This window comes from Mustelus asterias, chromosome 5, assembly GCF_964213995.1.
Source record: "Mustelus asterias chromosome 5, sMusAst1.hap1.1, whole genome shotgun sequence".
In the NCBI taxonomy this organism is placed as follows: Eukaryota; Metazoa; Chordata; class Chondrichthyes; order Carcharhiniformes; family Triakidae; genus Mustelus; species Mustelus asterias.
This window is the reverse complement of record NC_135805.1, coordinates 71,074,996-71,101,060: the sequence shown is the minus strand read 5'-3', so window position 1 is coordinate 71,101,060 and position 26,065 is coordinate 71,074,996. Positions and strand designations below refer to the sequence as shown.

General features: G+C 42.4%; 1 protein-coding gene across 3 annotated transcripts in view; it reads left to right on the top strand.

The window, feature by feature from the left end:
- The window catches only part of tbc1d32 (TBC1 domain family, member 32), a 272,496-nt gene extending 246,720 nt beyond the window's left edge, over positions 1–25,776 (top strand). For 2 of the 3 annotated variants that reach the window (XM_078212744.1, XM_078212742.1), the window contains 4 exons: positions 1,024–1,178; positions 2,811–2,951; positions 11,737–11,925; positions 21,033–22,072. In XM_078212744.1, coding sequence (XP_078068870.1) covers positions 1,024–1,178; positions 2,811–2,951; positions 11,737–11,925; positions 21,033–21,143 — 596 coding nt within the window. In that variant the 3' untranslated portion in view covers positions 21,144–22,072. Of the gene's footprint in view, positions 1–1,023; positions 1,179–2,810; positions 2,952–11,736; positions 11,926–21,032; positions 22,073–25,134 lie in introns of those variants that run through there. The other variant, XM_078212743.1, reaches the window with a different exon arrangement.
- The last annotated feature ends 289 nt before the right edge of the window (positions 25,777–26,065 follow it).

Here is a 26,065-nt window from a genome sequence, read left to right as displayed (position 1 = left end):
TCTTCCCATTCAAACTGCTTAGAAACTTCCTGAAGCCATTTTATCAGCTAAGCAATTGTCAATTTTGAAAAACCGAGAAAAGAATATTTTGGATGACCTATATATATTAAATATAGATATAAAATATATATATTGTATCTCATCTCGACCTAGACAGTTGCAAATACAGTATGAATTTGATTTTTGAAGAATCAATTTATGATGCAATTCAGTTGCAATACACAAAATTGCTTCCAGCTACAAAGAGAATTCAGCCATTTTACTTGTAACTTTCAGAAATCCATACTATTATCAGGACCTTACATGCCGAGTGCAAAATAATTTTTATTGAGAATCTAACATTGTGCTAACCTACTGGCATTTTAAAAAAATGATTAACAAGGCACTTTTTCGTATTCTGTAAACTATCTAAGAATTATAGTCAAGCAATCTGTTGGCAAACCTCTGCTTGTGATGTTCTTAGTTGACAAAGAGGTGCACACGAGCATCCTGGAATTTTTTACTCTCGTTATTCCTCCCCCATTGTAGCAAAACGCTTGGCCTCCAGAAATTGACCAGTGAGGCGATCACAGGTTAGAACTTGTACATTACCAGTTCATAACATGTTGTGCTGGTTCTCCAGCAAGCTGAGGCACTGCAGTAACCCCATTGTGCCTAAAACTGTGTTGGTATATCAGCACATTGTAAGTTCCTTCAAACCTATGACTTGATAAGAACCAGAAAATGGATGCATAATGCTTCAGGTTAAGATAAACATTCAGGTTATAGTTGATGCATTACTTAATGGAACATGTATATTTTACGTGTTCTATTACTTAAGCTGCTGAATATTTACCAGATTTTTCACCATAGTTATGTACAGATGATGTAAAAACATACATTCTATAGATCTACGTAACACAATTGCTTTGCGCTTAAATAGATGTGGGACCCGAATTCACATTCAGTGCTGAAAACATAACAGCAAAGATGTGTTTTAAAAATTGATTTATGCTGTCAGATTTCCTTGACTGCAGCTTACAGGCTGTCTACAGGGAGGTTATGTTGGGCATGACTGGTTTGCCTCCACTGCATTTTTGATAATGTCAGGGGATGGAGAGAGAACTCTCAAATTTCTGCAACAATTTTCAAGCCTTCTCGTCTCTGCATTTCTCTGGCTGCCCCGTCTGCATTCTTCTGTATGTTTTCCTGCTTAGAAGGAAAATCTGGCATTAACTATGACATTCTATATGGCAGGTTTTTGAAAAGCCTGGGGTAGATCCTCCATCCAACCACACCCAGAGGACTTCAGCAGCAGGCTGCTGGGAGGCACAGTCCACTTTGAGAGCTGGGCTCATTGGCATTATGCCATTGGCTTATAATGGCCATTCCTATCATTGTATTTTGAGAGTTTAATTCAGTATAAAAATATGGCTGATTTCCCTCTGGGACAAAGATGCAAGTACAAGGAGTCTGCCTTCACTATTAGAGTTAATGTGACCCAAAAAAACTGCATTTGAGTCAAAATGTAATCTAGGCACACTTCATCCAATAAACTTGCTGTGCTGGAAAACCCATCCTTTACTGTCAACACTCGTACGTGAATAAAGATAAAGTTGCCATAGTCCCAGATGACCATAGGGCCCCGCAAAAGGGAGAACTTGTGGTGATTTAACCTGAGGATCACCGCACCCCAGGCAAGGGTAAAGTTGAGAAGGCGGACCTTCATGAATAACCTCAGCCAGTACAGGAATTGAAACTGTGCTGTTGGCATCATTCTGCATCATGAACCAGCCATCCAGCCAACTGAGTGAACCAACTCCCTACGAATAATGGCTACTTCGATGAGATACTAGAGGTTGACTAGCTCCATATCTGAGCAAAAAATGAATGGTGTCATTTTAACTTTTGCAATGTTTCAATCCGGCAATGGGCAGGATGATTAGGCTTCCCACGGAGAGTCATTGATGAGAGGTCCAAGCTACTTTGATGGACAAGCTCATTTGCTTAATAAGATCATCTATATTTGGAATTCTCTACCCTACTAAGCATTGGAGACCGAACCATTGAATATATCCAAGGTTGGGTTTGACAGATGCTTGATCCGCAGGGAGTCTAGAATTATGGGGCAGGCAGAAAAGTGGAGTTGAGGCCATATTGAGATCAGCCATGATCTTACTGAATGGTGGAGCAGGCTCAAGGGGCTCCAGTTTCATATGTTCCTATGTTTATTTCTGATCCTTCTATTTTGATCCTTCTGCATCAAACACTAAGCCATGTGCAATAAAGCCCAAAGCCTACTCTTAAAAAACAGAACTACTTCAATTTGAAATCTTTGGTTTTACTGCCTCCCTCTGCTCAATGTGCACAGACATTAGCAGGAAGTGAACATGGAGAGATATTTTCTCCTAAATATCAGATGGTTTTGAATCTTCAAACTATTTTGAGGATAGTTGTTTCTTAGAAAGGAATTGTGGTGGCATAAATCCATGGGATGTTGTTTTCCTTAAATTGGTGAAAGTGGGATGTCAATGCAGCAAAAAGGCCCCTAAACTTTTACAGAATTATACATCCCATTGCTGCTCCAAAATGATCACAGTTGGATTTTATTTGCCATTTTTCAAACATATTCTGAATTTTAAACTTACTAAAAGATTATTGTTTCTTTCTGGCTTGATTATGGTGATTCATTTGCAGATTATTTGTTATGCGTTAAGATAATCAAGTGGATAATATATATGTTTATATAAATTTTCCAGAAGGAGGACACCTCTGGTTTTTCTTCAATGCTCATTCACGTTCCTATTTTGTTTTTGCTGTCACTTTGGCAGATCCACCTTTCTGTGGAAAATGCAGAGTCCGGTATTCATCCTGTGTATTCTTGCACAGCTTATTACATTGAGATGTTACTGAAGACCGAGGTGCCACTTGTCTTCTCAGCATTCCGCATGTCAGGGTTCACTCCTTCACAGGTGAAATGTTAACTTAAATAAAACGCATGCATGTGAAAGTTTCATAGCTGCATCTGGAAGGCTTATTGATATAACTTATTTTATGATATTTTAATAACCTGTGGACTGTTCGCACACTTTTAGAAAAGGCTCAAATTTCATTTCATAGGTTGATGATATTTCTAAGAAGTTTTGTTGCAGTACTTATGTGTGTTTGGGTATAAAATTAATACATCCATTACCAATTTCTAGGGACTCATAATAAGTCATGGAAGATAGGATTGTTCCAATCTTCTGTTTTAATTTTGCTGGATTGAACATTGCTTTATATTAGTATTACTGTAACGTGTCACAAAATTGAGGCTAATGTTTAGATAATTTTCCATGATACGGTACAGCCCGGGCTTGACACCCCCCCCAAGGGCTGTACTCAGCTATGCACCTCCAGCGGGCTCTGTTCGCCAAGTGCATGTCATGGGACCGTCGTAATACACCAATGTGAATGGACGATCAAATGTGGGGGGGAGCAAACACCTGTTGTGCATATGCAGTCAGATGCAAATGAAAGTCAGGATCCCAGTTATGTCATTGGTGGTGGGTGGGGAAATCCTACCGGTGTAAAAGCCGTTTTGGATCTCCTGCTCAATTCTCCACCCTTCCACCATTCCTGCCTCCCGAAAGTTGGAGCAGAAAGTCGTGTGTGCCCCCCTCCAAACATTTGGTGGGGTTGAGAATCTCTCATGCCAGGAATGCAACCCCACCCTCCATGGATGCTTGTTCCAGAGAAGATGAAAATTTATACAATTTTGTTTTATTTTAAGTGGTTAAATTTCAAACTATTTTAAGAAGATAGGTAATCAGTTAATTGATTCAATTTATATAGTGATTTTCATGACATCTGGAAGTCTTAAAGAACATCGCCACCTATAAAGTAATTTTGAAATGTGGTCACTGTTATTATGCACAACAAGATCCCACAAGCAACAATGAGATAATGACCAGATAATCAGTGCCAAACAATGCTCAAGATTCTCTGAGCTCCCCTCAATGTTTTCCTTGGCGGGGGGGAAACAGCGCTGTTCGCTGGCAGCAGGATTCTCTGGTGCCGCCGATGTCAATGGGAATTCCCATGGAAGCCACTCCGCGTCGCATGACATGGGGTGCACTGCTGGCAGGACTCGAGATTCCCACCGGTGTGAACGGCCGGAGATTTCCGGCTCACATCTCCCAAATAGCAATGTGACAAATGACTGGTTGGCTAGTTTCCTTTTGCAGGAATTGATTCGGAAGGGAATGTTGGCCTGGGTACCACTCTTCTTTGAATTGTGTTAAGTTTATGTTCACATGAACCACCAAAAGAAACAGATAAGGTTTCTGTTTCATGTTTCAACTTGCACACAACACCTTTACCAATACAGTTACTCCTTTAGTGCTGCACTGGAGTTTGAGTTGAGAGTTCAAAACTTGAGTATGAACTCTCAACTTTTTGACCCAACAATGAGGGCTCTACCAACTGAGATCTGTTAACATAGATTAATTAAAATAAGAGGAAATCAAACTCCATAGAATAGTACAATACTAACTCTACAGGTGTAAAAATAAATAATTGTGATAAATGCGAGAGTACTGAATTTCATCAATATCTTGCATCTCACCGTAACCTTTAACATGGATCTTAAGGGGCTTTGAGTGCTACAATTTGATTAATATTCGGAATCAAATGATAATTAGAAAACTAAAATAGTTGTGAAAAAGTGACCACAGCGTTAACAGAGAAATTTAAACCAAGTTAACCAAGATGCGAGATATGCCAAAGAAATAGAGAGTGGCAAATATTACACCTGAATTCAGGAGAAAAAGTATTTATTTTTATTCATTCATAGGATACGAATGTTGCTGGCTAGGCCAGAATTTATTCCCCACCACTAATTGATCTTGAGAAGATGTGGTAAGCTGACTTCTTGAACTGCTGCAAACCATGTTAGGGATGGCACGGTAGCACAGTGGTTACTGCTGCTTCACAGCTCCAGGGACCTGGGTTCAATTCCCGGCTTGGGTCACTGTCTGTGTGGAGTTTGCACATTCTCCTCGTGTCTGCGTGGGTTTCCTCCAGGTGCTCCGGTTTCCTCCCACAGTCCAAAGATGTGCAGGTTAGGTTGATTGGCCATGCTAAAAATGCCCCTTAGGGTCCTGAGATGCGTAGGTTAGAGGGATTAGTGGGTAAAATATGTAGGGATATGCGGGTAGGGCCTGGGTGGGATTGTGGTCGGTGCAGACTCGATGGGCCGAATGGCCTCTTTCTGTACTGTAGGGTTTCTATGATGTGGTATAGGAGCACCCAGGGAGGGTGTCCCAACATTTTGACCCAACGACAATGAAGGAATGACAATTTTGTTCCAAGTCAGGATGATGAATGCCTTGAAGGGGAAATTGAAGGTGGTAGTTTCCATGTGTCTGCTGCCCTTGTCCTTCTAGATGGTAGCGGTTGTGGGTTTGAAAGGTGCTGTCTAAGGAGCCTTGGTGAGTTGCTGCAGTGCATCCTGTAGATGGTATATACTATTGTCACTATGCAACAGTAATAAATGTTTGTGGCTGGGGTGCTAATCATTGAGCTGTTTTATCCTGGATAGTGTCTAGTTTCTTGAGCATTGTTTGAGTGTCACTCATTTGAGCAAGTGGAGAGGATTCCATCACACTCTTGATCTGTGTCTTGTATACTATGGGAAGGCTTTGGAAGTCAGGAGGTGAGTTACTCCTAGCCTCTGACTTGCTCTTGTAGCCAAATATTTATAGGGCTAATCTAGTTTTAGCGATGGCAATATCACTGAGATGATGTGGAGATGCCGGCGTTGGACTGGGGTGAACACAGTAAGAGTTTTAACAACACCAGGTTAAAGTCCAACGGGTTTATTTAGTAGCAAATACCATTAGCTTTCGGAGCGCTGCTCCTTCATCCGATGGAGTGGAAATCTGCTCTCAAACAGGGCACAGAGACACAAAATCAAGTTACAGAATACTGATTAGAATGCGAATCCCTACAGCTAACCAGATCTTAAAGATACAGACAATGTGAGTGGAGGGAGCATTAAGCACAGGTTAAAGAGATGTGTATTGTCTCCAGACAGGACAGCCAGCAAGTCCAGGAGGCAAGCTGTGGGGGTTACTGATAATGTGACATAAATCCAACATCCCGGTTTAGGCCGTCCTCATGTGTGTGGAACTTGACTATCAGTTTCTGCTCAGCTACTCTGCGCTGTCGTGTGTTGTGAAGGCCACCTTGGAGAACGCTTACCCAAAGATCAGAGGCTGAATGCCCGTGACCGCTGAACTGCTCCCCCACAGGAAGAGAACAGTCTTGCCTGGTGATTGTCGAGTGGTGTTCATTCATCTGTTGTCGTAGCGTCTGCATGGTCTCCCCAATGTACCACGCCTTGGGACATCCTTTCCTGCAGCGTATCAGGTACACGACGTTGGTCGAGTTGCAAGAGTAGGTACCGTGTACCTGGTAGATGATCTCATGTGAGATGATGGCATCCGTGTCGATGATCCGGCACGTCTTGCAGAGGTTGCTGTGGCAGAGTTGTGGCAATGGTCTGTTTGACCATTTGACCGCGCAACCTCAAACAGACCATTGTCCGCAGCAAACTACCCAGCCTTCAGGAGAACAGTGACCACGACACCACACAACCCTGCCACAGCAACCTTGGCAAGACGTGCCGGATCATCGACTCGAATACCATCATCTCACGTGAGAACACCATCTACCAGGTACACGGTACCTACTCTTGCAACTCGGCCAACGTTGTCTACCTGATACGCTGCAGGAAGGATGTCCCGAGGCATGGTATATTGGGGAAACCATGCAGATGCTCCGACAACGGATGAATGAACACCACTCGACAATCACCAGGCAAGACTGTTCTCTTCCTGTGGGGGAGCAGTTCAGCGGTCACGGGCATTCAGCCTCTGATCTTCGGGTAAGCGTTCTCCAAGGCGGCCTTCACGACACACGACAGCGCAGAGTCGCTGAGCAGAAACTGATAGCCAAGTTCCGCACACATGAGGACGGCCTAAACCAGGATGTTGGATTTATGTCACATTATCAGTAACCCCCACAGCTTGCCTCCTGGACTTGCTGGCTGTCCTGTCTGGAGACAATACACATCTCTTTAACCTGTGCTTAATGCTCCCTCCACTCACATTGTCTGTATCTTTAAGATCTGATTAGCTGTAGGGATTCGCATTCTAATCAGTATTCTGTAACTTGATTTTGTGTCTCTGTGCCCTGTTTGAGAGCAGATTTCCACTCCATCGGATGAAGAAGCAGCGCTCCGAAAGCTAATGGTATTTGCTACCAAATAAACCTGTTGGACTTTAACCTGGTGTTGTTAAAACTCTTAGTGAATATCACTGAGAGTCATGGGGTGACGGTTAGATTCTCCCTTTTTGGAGATGTTCATTGGCACCTGTGTGGCCTGAATGTTTGCAGTTTGTTAACCCAAGCTGGATATTGTCCACGTCTTGCTGCATTTGACCATCAACTGCTTCAGTGTCTGGAGTCATGAAGAGTGCTGAACATTGTGCAAGCGAACATCCTGATTTCTGACCTTATGATAGAAGGAAGGTCATTGATGAAGCAGCTGAGATGGGTTGGACCTAGGACACTAGACTGAGGAACTCCTGCAGTGATGTGCTGGAATTGAGATGGTTGACCTCCGACAACAACAGCCATCTTCTTTTGTGTCAGGTATGACTCCAGTCAGCGGAGAGTTTTCCCCTGATTCCCATTGACTCCGATTTTGCTCGGGCTCCAAGATGCCATACTCAGTCAAATGCAGCTGTGATATCAAGGGCAGTCACTCTCACCTCACCTCTGGAGTTCAGCTATTTTGTCCTGGTTTGAGCCCTTGTTTTAATGAGGTCAGGAGCTGAATGGCCCTGGTGGAATCCAAACTGAGCATCAGTGAGCAGGTTATTGATAAGCAAATGCTGCTTAATAGCACTGTTGGTGACCTCTTCCATCATTTTACTGATGATCGAGAGTTGGCTGATGGGGTAGTAATTGACTGGGTTAGGTTTGTCCTGCTTTTTATGTGCAGGACATACTTGGGCAATTTTCCACATTGCCAGATAGATGCCAGTGTTGTAGCTGTACTGGAACAGCTTAGCTAGTTCGAGGGCGCAAGTTATCAGTTATCCAGCATTTTCAACTGTTTCTTCATAAAGTGAATCAAATCGGCTGAAGACTGATAGTTGTGATGTTGGGGACCTCTGGAAGAGGTCGGAATAAATCACCCATTCGGCACTTCTGTCTGAATATTGTTGTAAACGCTTCAGAAATATATTTTGCACTGATGTGCTGGGCTCTCCCATAATCAAAGATGAGGATATTTGTGAAGCCGCCTCCTCCAGCAATGCACCAAACAATTCTCAACCAATCAGCCTTGATTCAGTAGAAGGAAAACTGCAAGAGGAATGACAGTGAATTACAGTTAAATATTGGATATGGCAAAATTGTTTTCTTCAACCCTTGTCATAAAATTTCTCTCACCATCAATTCAATCTGCCTCCCTAGCTACTGTCCAAGATTGTAGCTGAACACCCTTCAACATTTCAACCTCAACACCTTTCTGCAACCTAAGCTTCCAACCCCAGATGCAATTCCACAGTGGCCGATTCCACAGTGTAAAGGAATACACCATGACTGGTACACTACCAGCCACAGATTACTCTTCCCTGCAGGGGCAAGAGAGCGGAAGAGATGGCTGTGGCTGGTAGTGTACCAGTGATGGTGTATCCCTTTACAGGCCCAGCTTGGTCCTTCTCCAGTGTCTCCTCTTGGACTTGTACTGATCTTGTAGCCGGTTTTCATGCGGATCCACTGTGGAATCGGCCGGTTCTGCTTCATCTTCTTAGCGAGGAATCGCTTCATCCTGAAGGTTTTGTGGGATGGCATGGCCGCACGTCCACTCTGGCAGGAGGGATTGGCCACAGACTGGCAGCGGAACACCCCCGACCAGAGGATGATATGTCACACACCCTGTCCTTCCCCCCCCAGGGGATGATCGGTCTCACACAGCCGTTGCAGTCTCTGACCTCACTCTTCGGAGGCTGCAGAGGCGACTTTGGACTTTTATTCGGCAGGTCGATTACAGCGCGGACGCAGATCGGGCCAGAAGACAGTAAAGTGGGATTTGGCGGTAGAGTTGGGCGCGCGGTTCATTAAGTCGATTTAAATGCATGCAAATGCATTTAAATCGTCGGGCCACCCGATTCAGGCGCAGGCCGGACCCCGCCCGAACCAGGTGTCGGTAAAGCCACGATCTGCTCGGATTCGGGTGCAGATCGCGTTAAAGGCCCGACGCCCAACTTTACCGCAATTCGGGCGTGAAGTTTTGGTAAAATCAGGCCCAGTATCTGAGGCATCATGAATGATGTTGAATTTTATGTAATCATCAGCGAACATCCCCACTTTTGACCTTAGGATGGAGGAAAGTCATTGATGAAACAGCTGAAGTTGTTGACAAAACAGTTGTAGCTGGTTGATATTGGGAGGAGACCAGAAGCTTGAATTTGTTATATTTCAGACTCGGTGAAATTAGAGATGTTAGGGCATCCCATGCAACAGAGTAATTATAATATCTGGCAAATGGCACCACATCTTCATCCTCCTACTCTCCTTCCACTTCTCCCCACCCTGTGCAATGCAGAGGTCACAATCATGAATATAATTAAAACACAGGGGTGTGGGGGGGGGGGGGGGGGGGCGCTATTCGCGTCAGAGTCTGACAGCTCCGGAACTCTGCGCATGCGCAGTGGTCCCTATCTGTCAGCCTCCTCGTTTGCTGGCCAGCCTGGGACCACCGCAGTGCTGCCCCTCCAGCCCCTCCCACAATCCGATCGCATCCCCCACAACAATTCCCGGGTCAGCCCTGCCCCCCCCCCCCCCCCCCCAACAGTGGCGATTTTCCCCATCCCCCACCTTCACCCCAGCAGATCCCACCCCCACCCCAGTCACTGGCCTCCCTCCAGCCCAGACCAATCGCCATGCAAAGTGGCAGCGGGACTCCCCACCCCACCGATCACCCCTAGACCCCGCCCACAATAGGCCCCACCCCCTTGGCACTGCCTGATGCCTGGTGGGCAGTGCCAAGGTGCCCCCTGGGCATGGGCACTTTGCCTCTTGGGCAGTGCCAGAGGGCACAGACTGGCACTGCCAAGGTGCCCATGCCCAGGGGGCACCATCCCCCACCCCTCTGGGGGGCCCTGATTGCCCCCCTCATTCCGGCGGGGTCTCCCGCTAGTTCCCCAAACATAGGGAGCTACTCTAAACCCCGCCGGAATGACATACTCCTAGCAGGGTGGGAGATGCTATTGGGCCCGGCAAGTTCTGTGCCAGGCCTGATAATCACATGCAAAATATATTTAAACTACATTTAAAAAAAGATTCAAATGACTTACCTCTCTTCCCACTGGTTTCCAGCGCAGTCTCGACTGCGACTGTTTTCCGGCTTTGGGAGACGTGCATGCATTCCGGCGCACGTGCGAATCCCGTGAAATGGCTGACACGTGATTCTCCCGACCGGACCCACCAGAAAAGTTGCGGGTCGCAATGGGAAAATCAGGCCCCACATTCTGGGTCCACAATTGCCCACATTAGCTCTCCTATCTTCATGCATTAAATTGTAAGTTCAAACATAGAGAATCAAGAAGTCCAGCACATTGAAGATTTTATGACAAAACATAATAAAAGACCGATTCTAGCAATGTTTCATATTTCTGGGCAAGGTGCAAAATAATGGTTGTGTTTATTTGTAAGTTTGAATATTTGATCAGCATCATCTCCTACGACCCTATGGCTAAATCACTATCATATTTTAAGAGCAATGTAGAAGTGATTGTACAATGCTTGACCTGAGAGCTAATAGTCAGGAATAAATGCTCTGAAAATCTAGCACATTGGAAATAGTAATCAAAGACTCTTCAATTACCACTGGTGACTGTACTGGTATCACGGAGATTCAGATGCCGGAGGAAGATTCCAGTCAGGCCTTCATCTGCATTCCATTCGTGGGATGAAAAGCGGTTTCATGCCAGCCTCCAGCGGGATTCCTGATCCACAATGATGACAGCATTGGAAGCTCCCACTGATTTCACACCAGCATTTGGGCCTCCCGCCAAATTCTCCACCTTTAATCCCACCGGCGGGAGCATGGAAGAATTCCACCCACAATTGCTGCAGTTATGAATCTATGCCATCTAGACCGTCATAAGCAGAGTTGAGGTTCTGCAGACATGTGCCACTTTTGGTGAAGGCAGTGGAACTCAGATTGGCTGTGCACTGTTGTCAGCTGAGGGATCAATTGAATCCAAGAAGATTAAAAGCTGAAATGCTTTGTGAGGAAAGCATGGTTTTGAATGACTTTGTGGCTGAAATTGATGACATATATGCTGAATGGGCTGCAGAGCTCATTTGTAAGATCTGTTTTATTGTATCTGCCATTTAATGGCTAATAATTGACCGTAATTTGCCTGCTATTCCTATTTAACACATGGTGACTTTGGGGTTTTAGAGTATAGGTGATTGAGTTAATATTTAGTGTTTGCTTTGCTGGATAATAACAATTCCTCTGTTTTCATAGAATCTTGTGGCTTCATGTGTTTAATAAATAATGCGATTTCTTCTCTAAAAATAAGTTATTAGTCTCGACCGAGATTGTAACATTGTATATTGATTGAATTCAGGATTGAGCTTCATTATGACGTAGAAATGTGTAAATAGTTTGTTTCTCTTTATACTACACAGATTTGTCAACACTGGCTGGCACAATGCTTCTGGAATTATTTAAACTGGACTGAGATCGGTCATTACATTGCTGTCTGTATTATCTTGGGCCCTGATTATCAAGTTTACATGTGTATAGCTTTGCTGAAACACTTAGAGCAAGAGATTCTTCACCACATGCAGACTCAGGATCTCCAAGTTTTTCTCAAGGTAAACACAGAAAGTAGATGCTGTATTTTTTTCAAAACCTCTTGCACTTACAACCATTCCAGTGTAAGTCCCATACTTTTATAAGATTTTTGACTTGAATAGTCAGTAGAATTCTACCATCTGGGACTAAGTCCAATGATGGGGCGGAAACGTTCCAGGAACATTCTGAGGCTGTAAGGTGGATCCCCTGCAGGACTCCAAATCTGGAAAGTCCACTTTCAGATACTCCCTCCACCCACTGCTGTGGAGTTCTGGGGTCTGGGGTTGCCAGCAGCTCCCATCCTGAACTCTGGAGGCAGTCCCAGGCATTGTCCAGATGAGCCCCGACATCTGCACACCGTGTTTTTTAAATGTGTTTCACACCGGCGTGTTTTCCCACTGGTACCGCAGAACATTGTACTCGAGCCTTTATCTGCATCCCATTAATGGGATGCAACTGAGTATCACGCCGACCTCTAGTGGGTTTCCTGATCTGCCATGGCAGACACCAGCAGAAAATCCTACCGGATGTTCTTGCTGACATAATGAGGTTCACGCCCAATTTTTGGGACTCCAGCCAAATTCATTTCCCCAGTGGGAGAATGGGAGAATTCCACCCAGTGTTTGCAATGGCTACTGAGGAGTTTGCTATCTAAACTACCTTGTCCTTGCCTGCTAAATGAGAAATCTTAACAGGGACAATGTTGGGTCATTGATAAATATATAGAAAATGTTTAGAATCATTTTATTTTTTGCTATTAACTGGGGAGAAAGCAGTGGAGGTTAGGGGACACTGAATTTTTGTTTTTGGAGGCAAAGTTATCAATGAGGATTTTACATAGTAGATTCCATTTTCTGAATATTCACTCCTGTTCAGTAATGGATGTGCATATTGGGAAATTGACTGTTGTGATCATTGCTTCTACATACAAGAAAACACTTCAAACGTTATTGCTATCAGGTCCCAATTATTATATAATGGGTGAGATTTAGTAGATCTATTTGCAGGAGGGCTCTAATAGGATTTATGCCAGCGAGATCTCGGTTTGAGATCTTCTCCACCGGCTGCCGGCGATGTAATCAGGTCCATGCCTAGAAAGGTATACCATATTGCTAATAAATGATTACAGTCATGTACACAATTTTCTTTATAGCTTTTGGTCCACTTGAATGAATCATATTCGCTGAGCTGAATTAGTAGACAGATTAAAAGATGCATATTTATGAAAAGATAAATTTTACAAGGCCCAATGCCACAAGTGAGGTGTCACATAGTGCGCTAGGGACTCTGTTTCTATCGTCATATTTAGACTGTGCCACTTACCTATGTGCCTCTAATGAATTATTTTAAATAATTGATGTATTAGTCTACTTCAATACAGTAAAATCATTGAATTTTAGTTCATAGGTATTAAGACCCTTGCTCATTCTAAAAGCACGATTCACTTGCTCCCATTTGAAAAACAGCTAACATTTCTAAAAAGCCCTCACTTAGAAAACTAGGTTGTGAAATTTATGGAGTAAAATGCAAGGAAGAACTGGGAAAGTTTGCCAAAAGTGTAGACATAGAAATAGGACACTAAATTGGATAGCCCCAAAATTGGGCATGTGAATCATGATGCATGATTAAGCTAAGCTTGTTCTCTACCCCAGAGCATTCTGCATATTTAATAATTGAATATACTTAAGGCTAAGATAGACAAATCTTTAGACTCCCAGGGAATCAAGGGATATGAGGAGTAGGCTGGAAACTGAAGTTGAGGCAGAAGATCAGCCATGGTTACATTGAACAGCAAGGCAGCTCTACTCTTTTTTTAACCAGTCTCTAACATCTATACCTTTTGTTATGCAAGACCAGCTTGGTGCAGGCTCAGACTGCTTTCATCAAAGCTGCAGAAACCAGTGTTCCCAAGTGGCTTGCAGAAACTTACTGGAGTTCAACAACTTGTCTTTCTACAGATTACGAGGATTGCTGAAGCAACCTCTCAGGGGAATGGCAGTGACTACATGGCCACAAGACTCCTGTTCTCTATTAGACTGATAGTAGTTGTGCTTGCCCCCCCCCGCCACGCCATCAGTGCCCTTGTTGTTGCTTGTGAGCCAACAATCCATGCTTCTGCCCATGCTGAAGTGATGCAGTCCAAAGCCGGATTTTCCAGTGCATCCTTCCACCAGCCATGCTGCAGCCACTGAAGTAGCTGTGCGTAGGGAATTAATAAAATGAGTATTGCATGGGTTATTGGATGATTCATTCGATAAAAGTTGCTGTGGAATTATTATTTCCTGGTGACTTTTTGTTCAAAATTGTCACTAAGAGGGTGCTGTGGTGGTCAATTACAAAAGGATGGTAAAGTTTGGAACTGTTTAACAACAGGAATCCGGGCTTTATTCAAAGGAATTGGAATTGAATGTTGCACTCACATACGAAGTGTAGTTGTACCAGCTGCCTCCACCACTTCCTATCTTTTTCTTTGTTCTCTTTCCTCCCTACTTCATTCTTTAACTAAGATGCAATCATGGAGAGAAGGGCTGTGCCACCCTGATGGCCAGATTGTGGAGGACGCAGGAGACTACAACAAATCTGAACACCTGCTCCAGAAAGTACTAGAGTCTTCCTCCAAGAGGATTAAAATAGTAAAACTGCTGCTTCAGCACTAAAATCTTGTGCTCTATAATATTATTTTTGTCGGAATGGCTGTCATTGCAAGAAACCAAGGTGAAGTTGAGTTGTAGATGAAAATCAAGATCCAGATGTAGAGTGGATGGGCCTTATCATCCACCCTCTGGTTTGATGTGTTGGCTGAAAGGTTAATGGATAGTGGATTGGTAGAGGATGAACACATCATGATTGCTGCCAGGATAGCAGGCATTCACCAGCATGATCGTGCTGAGCATGTTCACACACTATTTCCATAATGAGTGAATGGAACCTTAACTGTTTCAGTACATCTCACCATTGAGATGTGAAATGAACAAAATCATGTTTAGAGTCAGTGATACCCTGCCCCATGGGGTAACTCACTTTTCTTCATGCATCTCCTCCTGTTGCTCTCTGTTCAAACGTGAAATCCCTGTTCTTAACATACAAAGTTTCTGTCACCTCTCTGATACGTACAGCGATAGAAGGTAAATTGGGAGACGTTAACTATGTCGCCTATTCCAGCCTGGAAGGATGCCAACATAAAGAAATTCTGGGCCATGATCTCCTTCATGGACACTGTCAGTGATGTTCTGTCTGTGAGATAGCAGGTCTGGTTCCAAAAGGTGGTCGAGTTCTGTGACCACCTCGATGGTAAATTGCAGGAACTGAACACACTGGTTAAATTTATTTATTAGTGTCACAAGTAGGCTTACATTAACACTGTAATGAAGTCAATGTGAAAATCCCCTAGTCTCCAGCACCTGTCTGGGTACACTGAGGGAGAATTTAGCATAGCCAATGCACCTACTAACACGTCTTTCGGAGAAAACCCACTCCTGGCTTAGGTGGAGATGCACATCAGAAGTAATAGCAAGAATAGACCGAATGGCCCCTTGTATCTCCTCCACCCTTCAATATAAATATGGCTGATCTTCTGCCTCAATTCCACTTTCCTGCCTACTCTCCATTGGGTGGCACGGTGGCACAGTTGTTAGCACTAATGCCTCACAGCGCCAGGGACCCGAGTTCAATTCCAGCCTTGGATGACTGTCTGTGTGGAGTTTGCAAGTTCTCCCCATGTCTACATGGGTTTCCTCCAGGTGTTCCAGTTTCCTCCCACAGTCCAAGAATATGCAGATTAGGGTGGCTCCTTAATGTTCCAAGATGTAGGTTAGGAGGGTTAGTGGGCTAAATATGTGGGGTTATGCGAATAAGGCCTGGGTGGGATATCATAGAGTCAATGCAGACTTGATGGGCAGAATGTTCTCCCACACTGTAAGGGATCTGTGATCCCTGGATTGATCAGCCCCTTATCCTGAAACTTTGCCCTAATGTTCTAGATTCCTCAGCCAGGAGAACCAACTACTTGCATCTACCCTGTCAAGCCCCTTCAGAATTGTGTTTGTTTCAATAAGACAACCTCTCATTCTTCTAAACTCCAGAGAGTATAGGCGCTGCTTACTTAGCCATTGATCACAGGACTGTCTTCTCATTCCAGGTATCAATCTAATGAACCTTTGCTGTACTGCCTCCAAAGCAGGTACAGCTTTTCTCAGGTATCGAGACCAAAACTTCACACAGTACTCCAGGTGCAGTCTCACCAAAGGTGTATGTAATTGTGACAAAACCTCATTATTCTTAAACTTCAGTATCCTTTCAATAAAGGCCTGCATGCCATTTGCCTTTCTTATTGCTTGCTCTGCTTGCTTTACTTCCATTCTAACGTTGTTTTCCTTGTAAGAGTACATCCAAGTCTCTCTCAACATCAACATTTACAAGTTTCATGCCTTTTAAAGAAGTATTGGCTGGACCTCTCGGCTGTTCACACCCTGCCATCACTGCCAGAGAGGACAGAGAATTCGGCGCTCAGTCAAATCTCCGTTCACTGCAGTGAGATGGGGGAATCCCGTTGGCCATGAACAGCCAGAGAATTCCAGCCACTGTCTTTTGTTACTTGTAAAGTAAACAAGCTCATATTTTCCCAAATGATACTCCAACTGCTATCTTGTTGACCACTGAATTAAGTCGTCTATATCCCTTTACAGCTTCTTTGTGTCCTGCTCACAACTTACATTCTCACCTCCCTTTTTATCATCGGCTTGGGAGGTTATTAAATCGCTTACACCACTGAGCCCGCCCAGCTCCACTTGTGATGCTTCAGCTGTTGACTCAAGTGATGCCATTTTTCCCTCCTGGTGGACTCCGTTTCAGCCAAAGAAACGGGAGAAAAATCTCCTGCCTCTTGGTCATGCCATCATTGACCACCTGAGGGAGGGGTTAGAAAATCTGGGGTTCAGTAATGGCTTCCACTTGCCTCTTTAAAGGTCCCTTGGTAACCAAGTCCACACTCAGCTGCTTCAGGCACCTCTGATTTATCACCCAGCCTCCTTCATTGCCAGTCAATTCACTTAAATTTGCAAATTGCCTCACATCTATGATATGAAGGCAACACATGCTCAGGACCCAGAATAATGATGGAACCTGGGATCCTGATGCAGAATTGAAAATATGGCCAATGTGTGATTCTTAATTATCTGTGCCGGTGAGGTTATCCGGCAGTAATTGATACTTATCACATCGGCAAAATATTACTCAAGACTGAAATGGACAAGACTTAGCTTTGTGGCATATTTAGCTCACATTGACCATAAGATTACAGCATGCCCCCCCCCCCCACAACCCCCACTACCAGGGAACCTGCAGCAGATGTTCACCATCAGCAGGACCAGAAGGTCCCACCGATGGGAATTTACACTTTTAAACTTGCATCTGTCCCTCACCTGAAGTTGTGCCATTTGCACATGAATAATGGCATGTGCCATTACCCTCACTGTTAATTTAACAGCAAATTCTAGCCCATTGTATCATTTTAGACAGATCACATGATGTATAAGACACACATTGTCTGTTTTTCTTCCACAGAAAATCATGATGTGTTAGATACAGAACATGGTAGATGAACCATGAAATTTTATAATTTTGCTTTTAGAAAATTGTCCCTATTGTGTATTTCCAAGCAAGTAGCTTGCATTGCAAATCTGAAGATAAACTGGATGAAAAATGCATAAGCATCCATTCATACGCTGAGGCATAAGTATTATTATTCAACAGCACAATAGTTTTTTAATCAGAGAATGGAGTTGCAATGGCAAAATATGAGGTTAAGGTCAGATGGCAGAATTTTGTGGCACTAATGGTAATTGAACAGCCATAAACCAAACGTGAGCAGAAAAGTAACTATACTTCATTATTTACCTTGGATTCAGCAGACTTTCTGTTTAGAGAATATGCTGTTTCGGCAATTTATGGTGAAACAAAGTACCTTTCCGGTAATTTAATCCTGAATAGTATTGATTTTGGCAGATGATAACCAGTAAAGTCTGATTGAAGTTGGATACCTTGTATTATATTTTTATATTCAGTAACAGATGTATTGGTATTCATGTTGTACTCGAGGTGGAATAAAAATGTAAGTATATACTTGAAGTAGACATTTGTTAAAGTTGTATCAAAATATTTTCTCATTGAAATACTCTTTTAATCCATAAAAATCCTTGCAGATCACCATCCATCTACAGCATATGGATAACTCCCAGTTTATTCCCATTCCTTTTAATGTTAATTTAACATTAATTATTAATTTAAATCTTGTTTTGCTTTTCTAAATTAAAGTTGAGTGCTGTAAATTAAATTTGAATGTAACTAAACTGTAAATATCTTAAAAGTCCAATCTCCAACTGCATTGAATTGTTCATTGTGTAAGTAAAATGTAAGTAAAATGATTTGTGGTTTCTAAAAAAAATTATTATTAACCAAAATCTTCAAATTTTCTCTCTGACTCGATACTTGAGGCTCAGCCCACTTAACTTAATTACATATTTGTGTTTTGGAGAATATTTGAGATGCAAGAAAAGATGGAAGGAAGTCATTTATCATAGTGGAGTGCCTTAAAGTTCCTCTCCACTTTTCATTAATTAAAAAAAACTAATTCCCAAAATTCAGGTGCATAACTCTTTTTCTGGACGGTTTAACTGAGTGGTTCAAAATGGAGTCCATGATGCTGTGAATATCTTTTGGAAGTACATAGAGTAGACAGATCATGACATCAATCAGCTGTAACATGGATGTGATGCCAGTGTTGCCAATTTGGACGTCAAACTCCATCTAATGCCTTCTCTTAATTATGTTTAACATTAGGAAGGACCACTTAAGAAAATGCCATTTAAAGGGGTCAGGTCCTGATTGGTTTCTAATAGCTGATTCTGCTCGTGTTTGGTGTCTTAAACAGTTCTTTAAAGTAGCTAAAATCTACAATGAGTGGTGTATCAGGTGTTGATATGTGCATTGTAGTAGGTATATTTCCATTGGAATACCCCATAACTGGGAAAATGAGCAGAACACACAGAGCAACGCAAACTGCCAGAAAAGAGAGGAGAATAAGAGTGAGGAAGGGCTCTCAACAGGAGGCCATATCCAGCCATGATGTCCAAAGAGCTAATTCCTGCCTAAACCTCAGCAAGGAATAATGTATTAGACATCTGTACTTCAGTAAGAATGTCCTCAACTTAAATCTGCTGCAGCCACAATGACAACCTCGGAATAAGACGAGGAATCTATTGCCAGTGGTTGTGAATGTGACCATGGCCTTGAACTTTTATGCATCAGGTTCCTTCCAGGCAAAAATTGGACATATTTGTAACAGGGGCTATCGTTTGACAACATGGCTCATGATGTCAGTGCACAATTCTCACACTTGCACAGCATGAATAAACCAAAAGCCATGCTGCCACCTGAAATATGATAGTGCAAACCATTGGTATGCTGAAAAATGCTTCTTTACCTGTACCTTTCTGGATGTGTCCTCCAGTACTTGGCAGAGTGGTTGTCAAGATTCATAGTTGTCTGCTGTGTGCTGCACAAGCTTGTCATTATGAGGGCACAGCTCTTGCCACCAGCTATACTTGAGCAACTGAAGAGCAGGAGGAGGAAGCAAGGAGACAGCCTTGACAGCCCATTTCTGGCTGAGCTGTCTGTGAACACCTTTTCTATCTAACAAACCCAAATTCTCCATTCAACAAGTATATAACACAAGTTGGTCTTGAAAAAGTGTTTTGTTAATAGAGTATTAAAGTCAGGAATTTGGTGCAGAAGCTAGATAAATCAAGTTTTCTTTTAATTCACTCATGGGATGAGGCATCACTAACTAGGCCAGCATTTATTGTCCATCCCTAACTACTCTTAAGAAAGTGCTGCTGAGCTGCCTTCTTGAAGCACTGCAGTCCATGTGGTGTAGGTAGACCACAATGCTGTTGGGAAGGGAGTTCCAGAATTTTGACCCAGTGACAGTGAAGAAACGGCAAAATATTATCAAGTCAGAATAATGTGTGGCTTGGAGATGAACTTTCAAATGGTAGTGTTCCCATGTGTCTGCTGTCCTTGTCCTTCTAGTTGTTGGTGGTCGTGGGTTTAGAAGATGTTGTTTAAGGAGTATTGATGAATTGCTTCCATGCATCTTTTAGATCACGCACATTACTGCCATTATGCATCAGTCGTGGTGGGAGTGAATGTTTGTGAATGGGGTGCCAATCAAGTGGGTTGCTTTTACCTGGATGGTGTCAGGTTTATTGAATGTTGTTGGAGCTGCACTCATCCAGTTAAGTGGAGAGTATTCCATCATACTGCTGGCATGTGCCTTGTAGATGGTGGACAGGCTTCCTGGAGCCAGGACGTGAGTTACTTGCCACAGAGTTCCTCGTTGCTAAACTGCCCTTGAGCCACAGTATATGGCTTGTCCAGTTCAGTTTCTGGTCATTGATAGTCCCCAGGATGTTGTTAGTGGTGGATTCAGCGATGGTTATGCTATTTAATGTCAATTACTAAGAGAACTAAAATAATCAATTCATTAAAATATTTTAAGTAATCAAATAAATAAATACAGTTAAACAGTCATGGCAAGGCAGATGGTGTGCTGTAATTGCAGCATGTAGGAGTTTGCAATCCCGATGTCTCCAGCCTCCAGAGCACGACTCCTGCTCTCTGCCCCCCATGATCCGCAGGCTGCCCCCAGCTCACCCCAATCACTGCCCTCCCTACTTTCCCCACCGATCCTTGTGCTGGTTTTAAAACTCAGTGGGTTTTTTGTTTACCAGCAGTAAGATAGGATGGGGACTACATTTGTAGTTTCTTTAGTCTTCAGTTATCACTTTTGAACTTATTTACAGAATCTTGTAGATAGCTATAGCATATTCCTTCATAAATTACTAGTATATAATGATATTTAAAGCAGCAATGTAATGTACTGTGCCCCTATATTAAATAGCAGTGGTGATGAGAAAAAAGTGTGTTTGAAGTTATTCTACACATTTTCAGAAGCCTTTGCAATTGGTGCTTTTATACTTTCAGAGAAAATATGTTGTTTTAATCCTGACTATCTGCTCCAGCATTCTGTCAGAATAATTTTCAATTACTTTCATTTTTGATTCTATAGGAGGAAGCAATCCATGGATTTCATGTTGGCAGTTACCTGGAATTTATGGGCAATCTGGAACGATCCTACAGAACTACTATACTGACCGAAATGGAGAACATTAAATCATAAATGGTGAAAACAACTTAAAAATTTATTTACTACCTACTAGCTCCACCATCTTTACTTCTTATTTGTGTTATGTTTTCACCATGATAACTGAATTGTTTCAAAATATCTTATTTGAACAATGTAAAGTAAATGGGTTACAGATTTGCACATTTTGTGCTTTTTAAATCCACTACTGAATCTTCTAGAATGAAGGCAGAGTGGGCAACATGAGTAAGAAACAATCTCCCTGCCCACCAACGCATTGTCTGTCTTGGTGAGTAATCACTGGGAAATCACCTGGACATGAGGTGGATGACATCCTCTATAGGATCGTGCTTGCTGTATGGGTTTGGATAATTAATTATATGTGCAATAAATACAACTTCTCATTGAATGAAAAGCATGTTATCAGAAATTCTGCAAAGATTTGAATAAATCTACCATAATCTTTCAATTTTTCTGCGACAAATTAAATAAAATATATTTTTGGGAGGATTTATCTGAATTTTTTCTGCTTTAGACTGACCAAAATCATTTTCTCTGTAGTATGTTATTGTGAGAGCAGATATGTTGGACACAGTGTGACTCAATTTTTGCAGCCCTCATGATGGTTCTCCACAGTTGTCTCGGGAGTTTCCATGAACCTTCGCTGAAATTATGGAGGCATTTGTTAATTGATCTAAGCTTGCAAGACTGTGGCTGATGTGACTTCGGTGAATCTCTTTACTTGTAAATGGGCTGGAAATTTTATTTGTGTAAAATAATATATATGGGGTTGTTGAATTAAGAATTAAAAGTGTACAGGAGTTTTTTTTGAGTTGATGGATTGTGGGGAGAGAGTCACAATCTCTCCCACATGAACTGCCTCCAATTAATGTAATTTAAATTGTTGGAGAATATTCCTCAGTAATCACTATTCCAACCACATTAAAGGGAATGAGTTTCTTCTGCATTATTGCTCTGTTTTGTGAATATTTGTTTAAATATATTGGCCAGAATTCTCCCAAACAAATTCTACATGTCGAATTTGCGTGAAAAATTGAGTAATTCATGCTGTTTTTTTCAGTGGGAGTGCAGAGAAGAATCTCCCACACTCTGTGCACTGCAGAGCTATCGCTAAAAACTGCGGGCCGAGGCCTAGCCCCACTGGAGATGCTGAAATCAGTGCGCTGGGTGGGCCATTGCGCATGCGCAGATCTGTCAGTGCCGTGATTAGAGCATGCACAGTGGCCCTATATGGACAGCCTCCCGATGTCTCCAGCCTCCAGAGCACGACTCCTGCTCTCTGCCCGCCATGATCCAAATGCTGGCTGCTCCCCAGCTCACCCCAATCGCTGCCCTCCCTACTTTCCCCACTAATCCCGGCTGCAGAGTGGTAGCAGGACCCCCCACCCCCACTGATCACCCCCTGGGCTCCTCCCAATCAGGCCCCCCATATGCCCCACCCCCTTTGCACTGCCCCATGCCCGATGGACAATGCCAAGATGCCTCCTGGGCATTGGTACTTTGCCCCTTGGGCAATGCCAGAGGGCACAAGCTGGCACTGACAGGGTGCCAATGCCCAGGGTGAACCCCTGATCCCCGGTGCCCGACCCTCTGGGAGATTGCCAGCCCTTCAATTCGGGAGGGAGGGGGGGGGGGGGGCTGCTAGTTCCCTGAAAGTGGGGAGATACTGTAAATCCTACTGCAGTGAAATACCTCCAAGTTCCGGTGCAGAAATCCGCCGGAAATCTGGCACTAGGAGATGCTGTTGGGGTGGGAACGCATGCACGAATCCTGCACATCACCCGCCGCAAGATTCTCCCGGCCTGCTGCACTAATTTTTTAGCGCCGCAGGATGGGAGAATCACGACCATTAATATTAATGCTTTGATCAAATGTTTTTGTTGCATAAATTTCTTATTTCATAAAGTTGTCATTTTCAGATAATTGAGCTGTAAATCGTCAGTATTGATAGTTTTTTGAATATTCTGAAATTGAGTCAATTTAGTTGTATTAACATTTCATAATTATGTTCTATAGAAAACGCTGCAAGGCTTACAAATAACAGCAACAAAAACAAATTTATTGTTGACTCCATACAAGCATAAACCAAACAACTGGAAATCATAAATTTCCATAGCATTTAAACAAACACATTTTAAGTAAATATGAATCAGAAATAACAGCAATATCAAGCAGATATATTTATAAGTGATTGCCTGTGGGATTTAGACATGCAAAAACTGGGAAATTCTGTGATGATCATTGGCAACCAATCCTTGGTGAATTCTCCCCCATTAATATTTTCCTTTTATAAATGTGTGCTTTTGTTTTTTTATCCTCCTGCACTACAGCAATCCTCAATCCTGAATAGGAGCCTTGTAATGCCCTAACTACATTAGGGATTGTGGGTTTTAACTAAAAGAAAAGAATATGGTTTGTAACACGTAGATTTAAACTAACATAACAGGTTTCATTGAAAAATGTTCTCTGCACTTCATAGAATGCAAACTGAAAGTAAAACAGAAGCCGCTGGCAACACCCTAATGATGTCACCATCAAATCTTGTGATCAGCTCTTAAAATAACCTGCAACCATCTTAAATATATAACATCCACTCCCCCTTTTGCTTATGTGGTCCTGACAACAAATTACTATGATGTTATACATAGGATCAATAATCTAGACTCAGTACAGTGCACTGTTCATCATTATACGCAGTCAATAAGAAAGTTGATCAGGTGGATGTCTATTCTTTTGTTGTTTACAACATTCTGAAATGTGGCTGTCGTTGACCTTAGAAGACCTGATTGTAACTTCAGCAAAAACTTCGCTTGGAACTAATTGCGCATCATTCTCACGTGATACAGTACAATCATCAGCATAGATAAATGTGAGGTGATGTACTTTGGTCGGAAAAACAGAAAGATCAGCCAGGCTTTAGAAAATTAGAAGCCAAATGAAGTAGAAAAACCAAGAAATCCAATGAGACAGATGAACAAATCATTAAAAGTAATATTGCAGGTCAACAAAACTGTTAAGAATGCTAAAAGAAAACAGATTTATGTCTAGAGGTATTGAATTCAAAAGGTGAACTTGTATAGATTCCTGTATACTGTGCATAGTTCTGGTCTTCATCCCGTAATAAGGACATGGAAGAACTGGAGCAAGACAAGAAAAAAGATTTGCAACCAACATTGCAGTTAATGGGAAAGTTGGACAAATTGAGACTTTGCTTCTTTCGAAAAAACATCTTAGAGGATACCTGATCGAAGTCTTTCGAATTATGGTAGATGTGGAGAGAATTCTTCCGCTTGTCAGTGAATCCAAAACTAGAGGATCATAAATACAAAATAGCTTCTAATAAATCCGATAGTAAAGTAAGGAACAATGTCTTTATGCAGAGACTGGTTAAAATGTGGAATTTACTACCTCAGGAAGTGATTGGGACAAATAGCTTTAACGCTTTCAAAGGGAACCCAGTCAAGTACATAAGAGAAAGGGAATAGAAAAATGTCTAAAGGCCGAGATGAGGTAGATGGAACTGGAGGAGATTCATGTGGAGCATAAATATCGTAAGAAGTCTCATAACACCAGGTTAAAGACTTTAACCTGGTGTTGTGAGACTTCTTACTGTGTTTACCCCAGTCCAACGCTGGCACCTCCACAGCATAAATATCAGCAGACACTAGTTGCTCCAAATGCCTTGTGATATCATACAATAGCAATGGGCTTAAGTTGCGACTGTAAAATGTGCCCTCTGAAAGCATGGTAAGCATTTTAAGGTATTCAGGGTAATTTGAGTGGGAGGACCTCCTCATGGAATAGGTGTTTTTCTGTCACCCATGTTAAAAGCTCATGGTGGGTATTAATTGGCTGATTAGCTGCAATCTGTTCTAGACTTGAAGACAGATCATCAACTTAGTGGCAAAAACTTTGATTTGGATCCTGATCATCTCTTGCACATTTATTGTTTGGTGCAACTGTGTTGTACTGCAGTGCCAAATAAATTATTTTTTCTCTGCTGCAGATCCTACAGGAGCATTCTTACATGATGGATCAGCGTACCAGGGAATTTGCATATATTGTACTTCACTGAGGCAGTGTTTTATATCACTGTATTACTTTTATCCAAGGATACTTTTCCTTTTAACTGTTACTAAAAGCCCTCAAATTCCTCCAACCAGACCAATAACCTGCCACGTCCACCAAACAGTAAGCTTGTGATGACATACTTATTTTGGGGAATATATTATTAGACCTGATGTTACGAGATTTAATGGGGTCAGATGCAGTTGCAGCAGGAGCCAAAGCCCATTGCACTCGTATCCTAAAGTATGGAAATCTGTGCTTAATTGTAAATGATTTGTACTTTGTAATTAAGTCTGTATGAGTCACATAAAAGCAGCGCTGTTATCTGTTCATTATTAATGCTAATTAATGCAGCTTTTAGCATGAATTGACGAACAATTGCTCAATGTATTCATATAACATTCCTCGGTCAATTTAAGTTTGAACTGAGAAAGTTAATATTGTAATTAAAATTGTAAAGGAATGTGGTGCAAATGCATTAAATATTTGTCCACCAGAACCAACATTAATTTTCAGATTTATATTTTTAGAACAGATTTTAAAGTATATTCATGAAATAAAGATGATTACTAATTCCTGCAATCATTTATGCTGTGACATAACTACATATTAAATGCACAAACCCTTTTAAATAAGATTGATGACTGCAGGGCAGTTAACCACATGGGAGTATGAATTTGTAGAATAAGGGTCTTGTGAGATTGAATGCAGTAGCACCCACACAGTCATGTAAGAGAGCACATGATCTGCAAGAAGAGCAGTGTGGCATTGGACAGAGTTGCGTGCAGCAGAGTTGGAGACAGCTCTTAGTTTGTACCCTAAGTGTTTGTAAGTAGCTCTAGTAGTTAAAAAAGACTTACAATTAACCT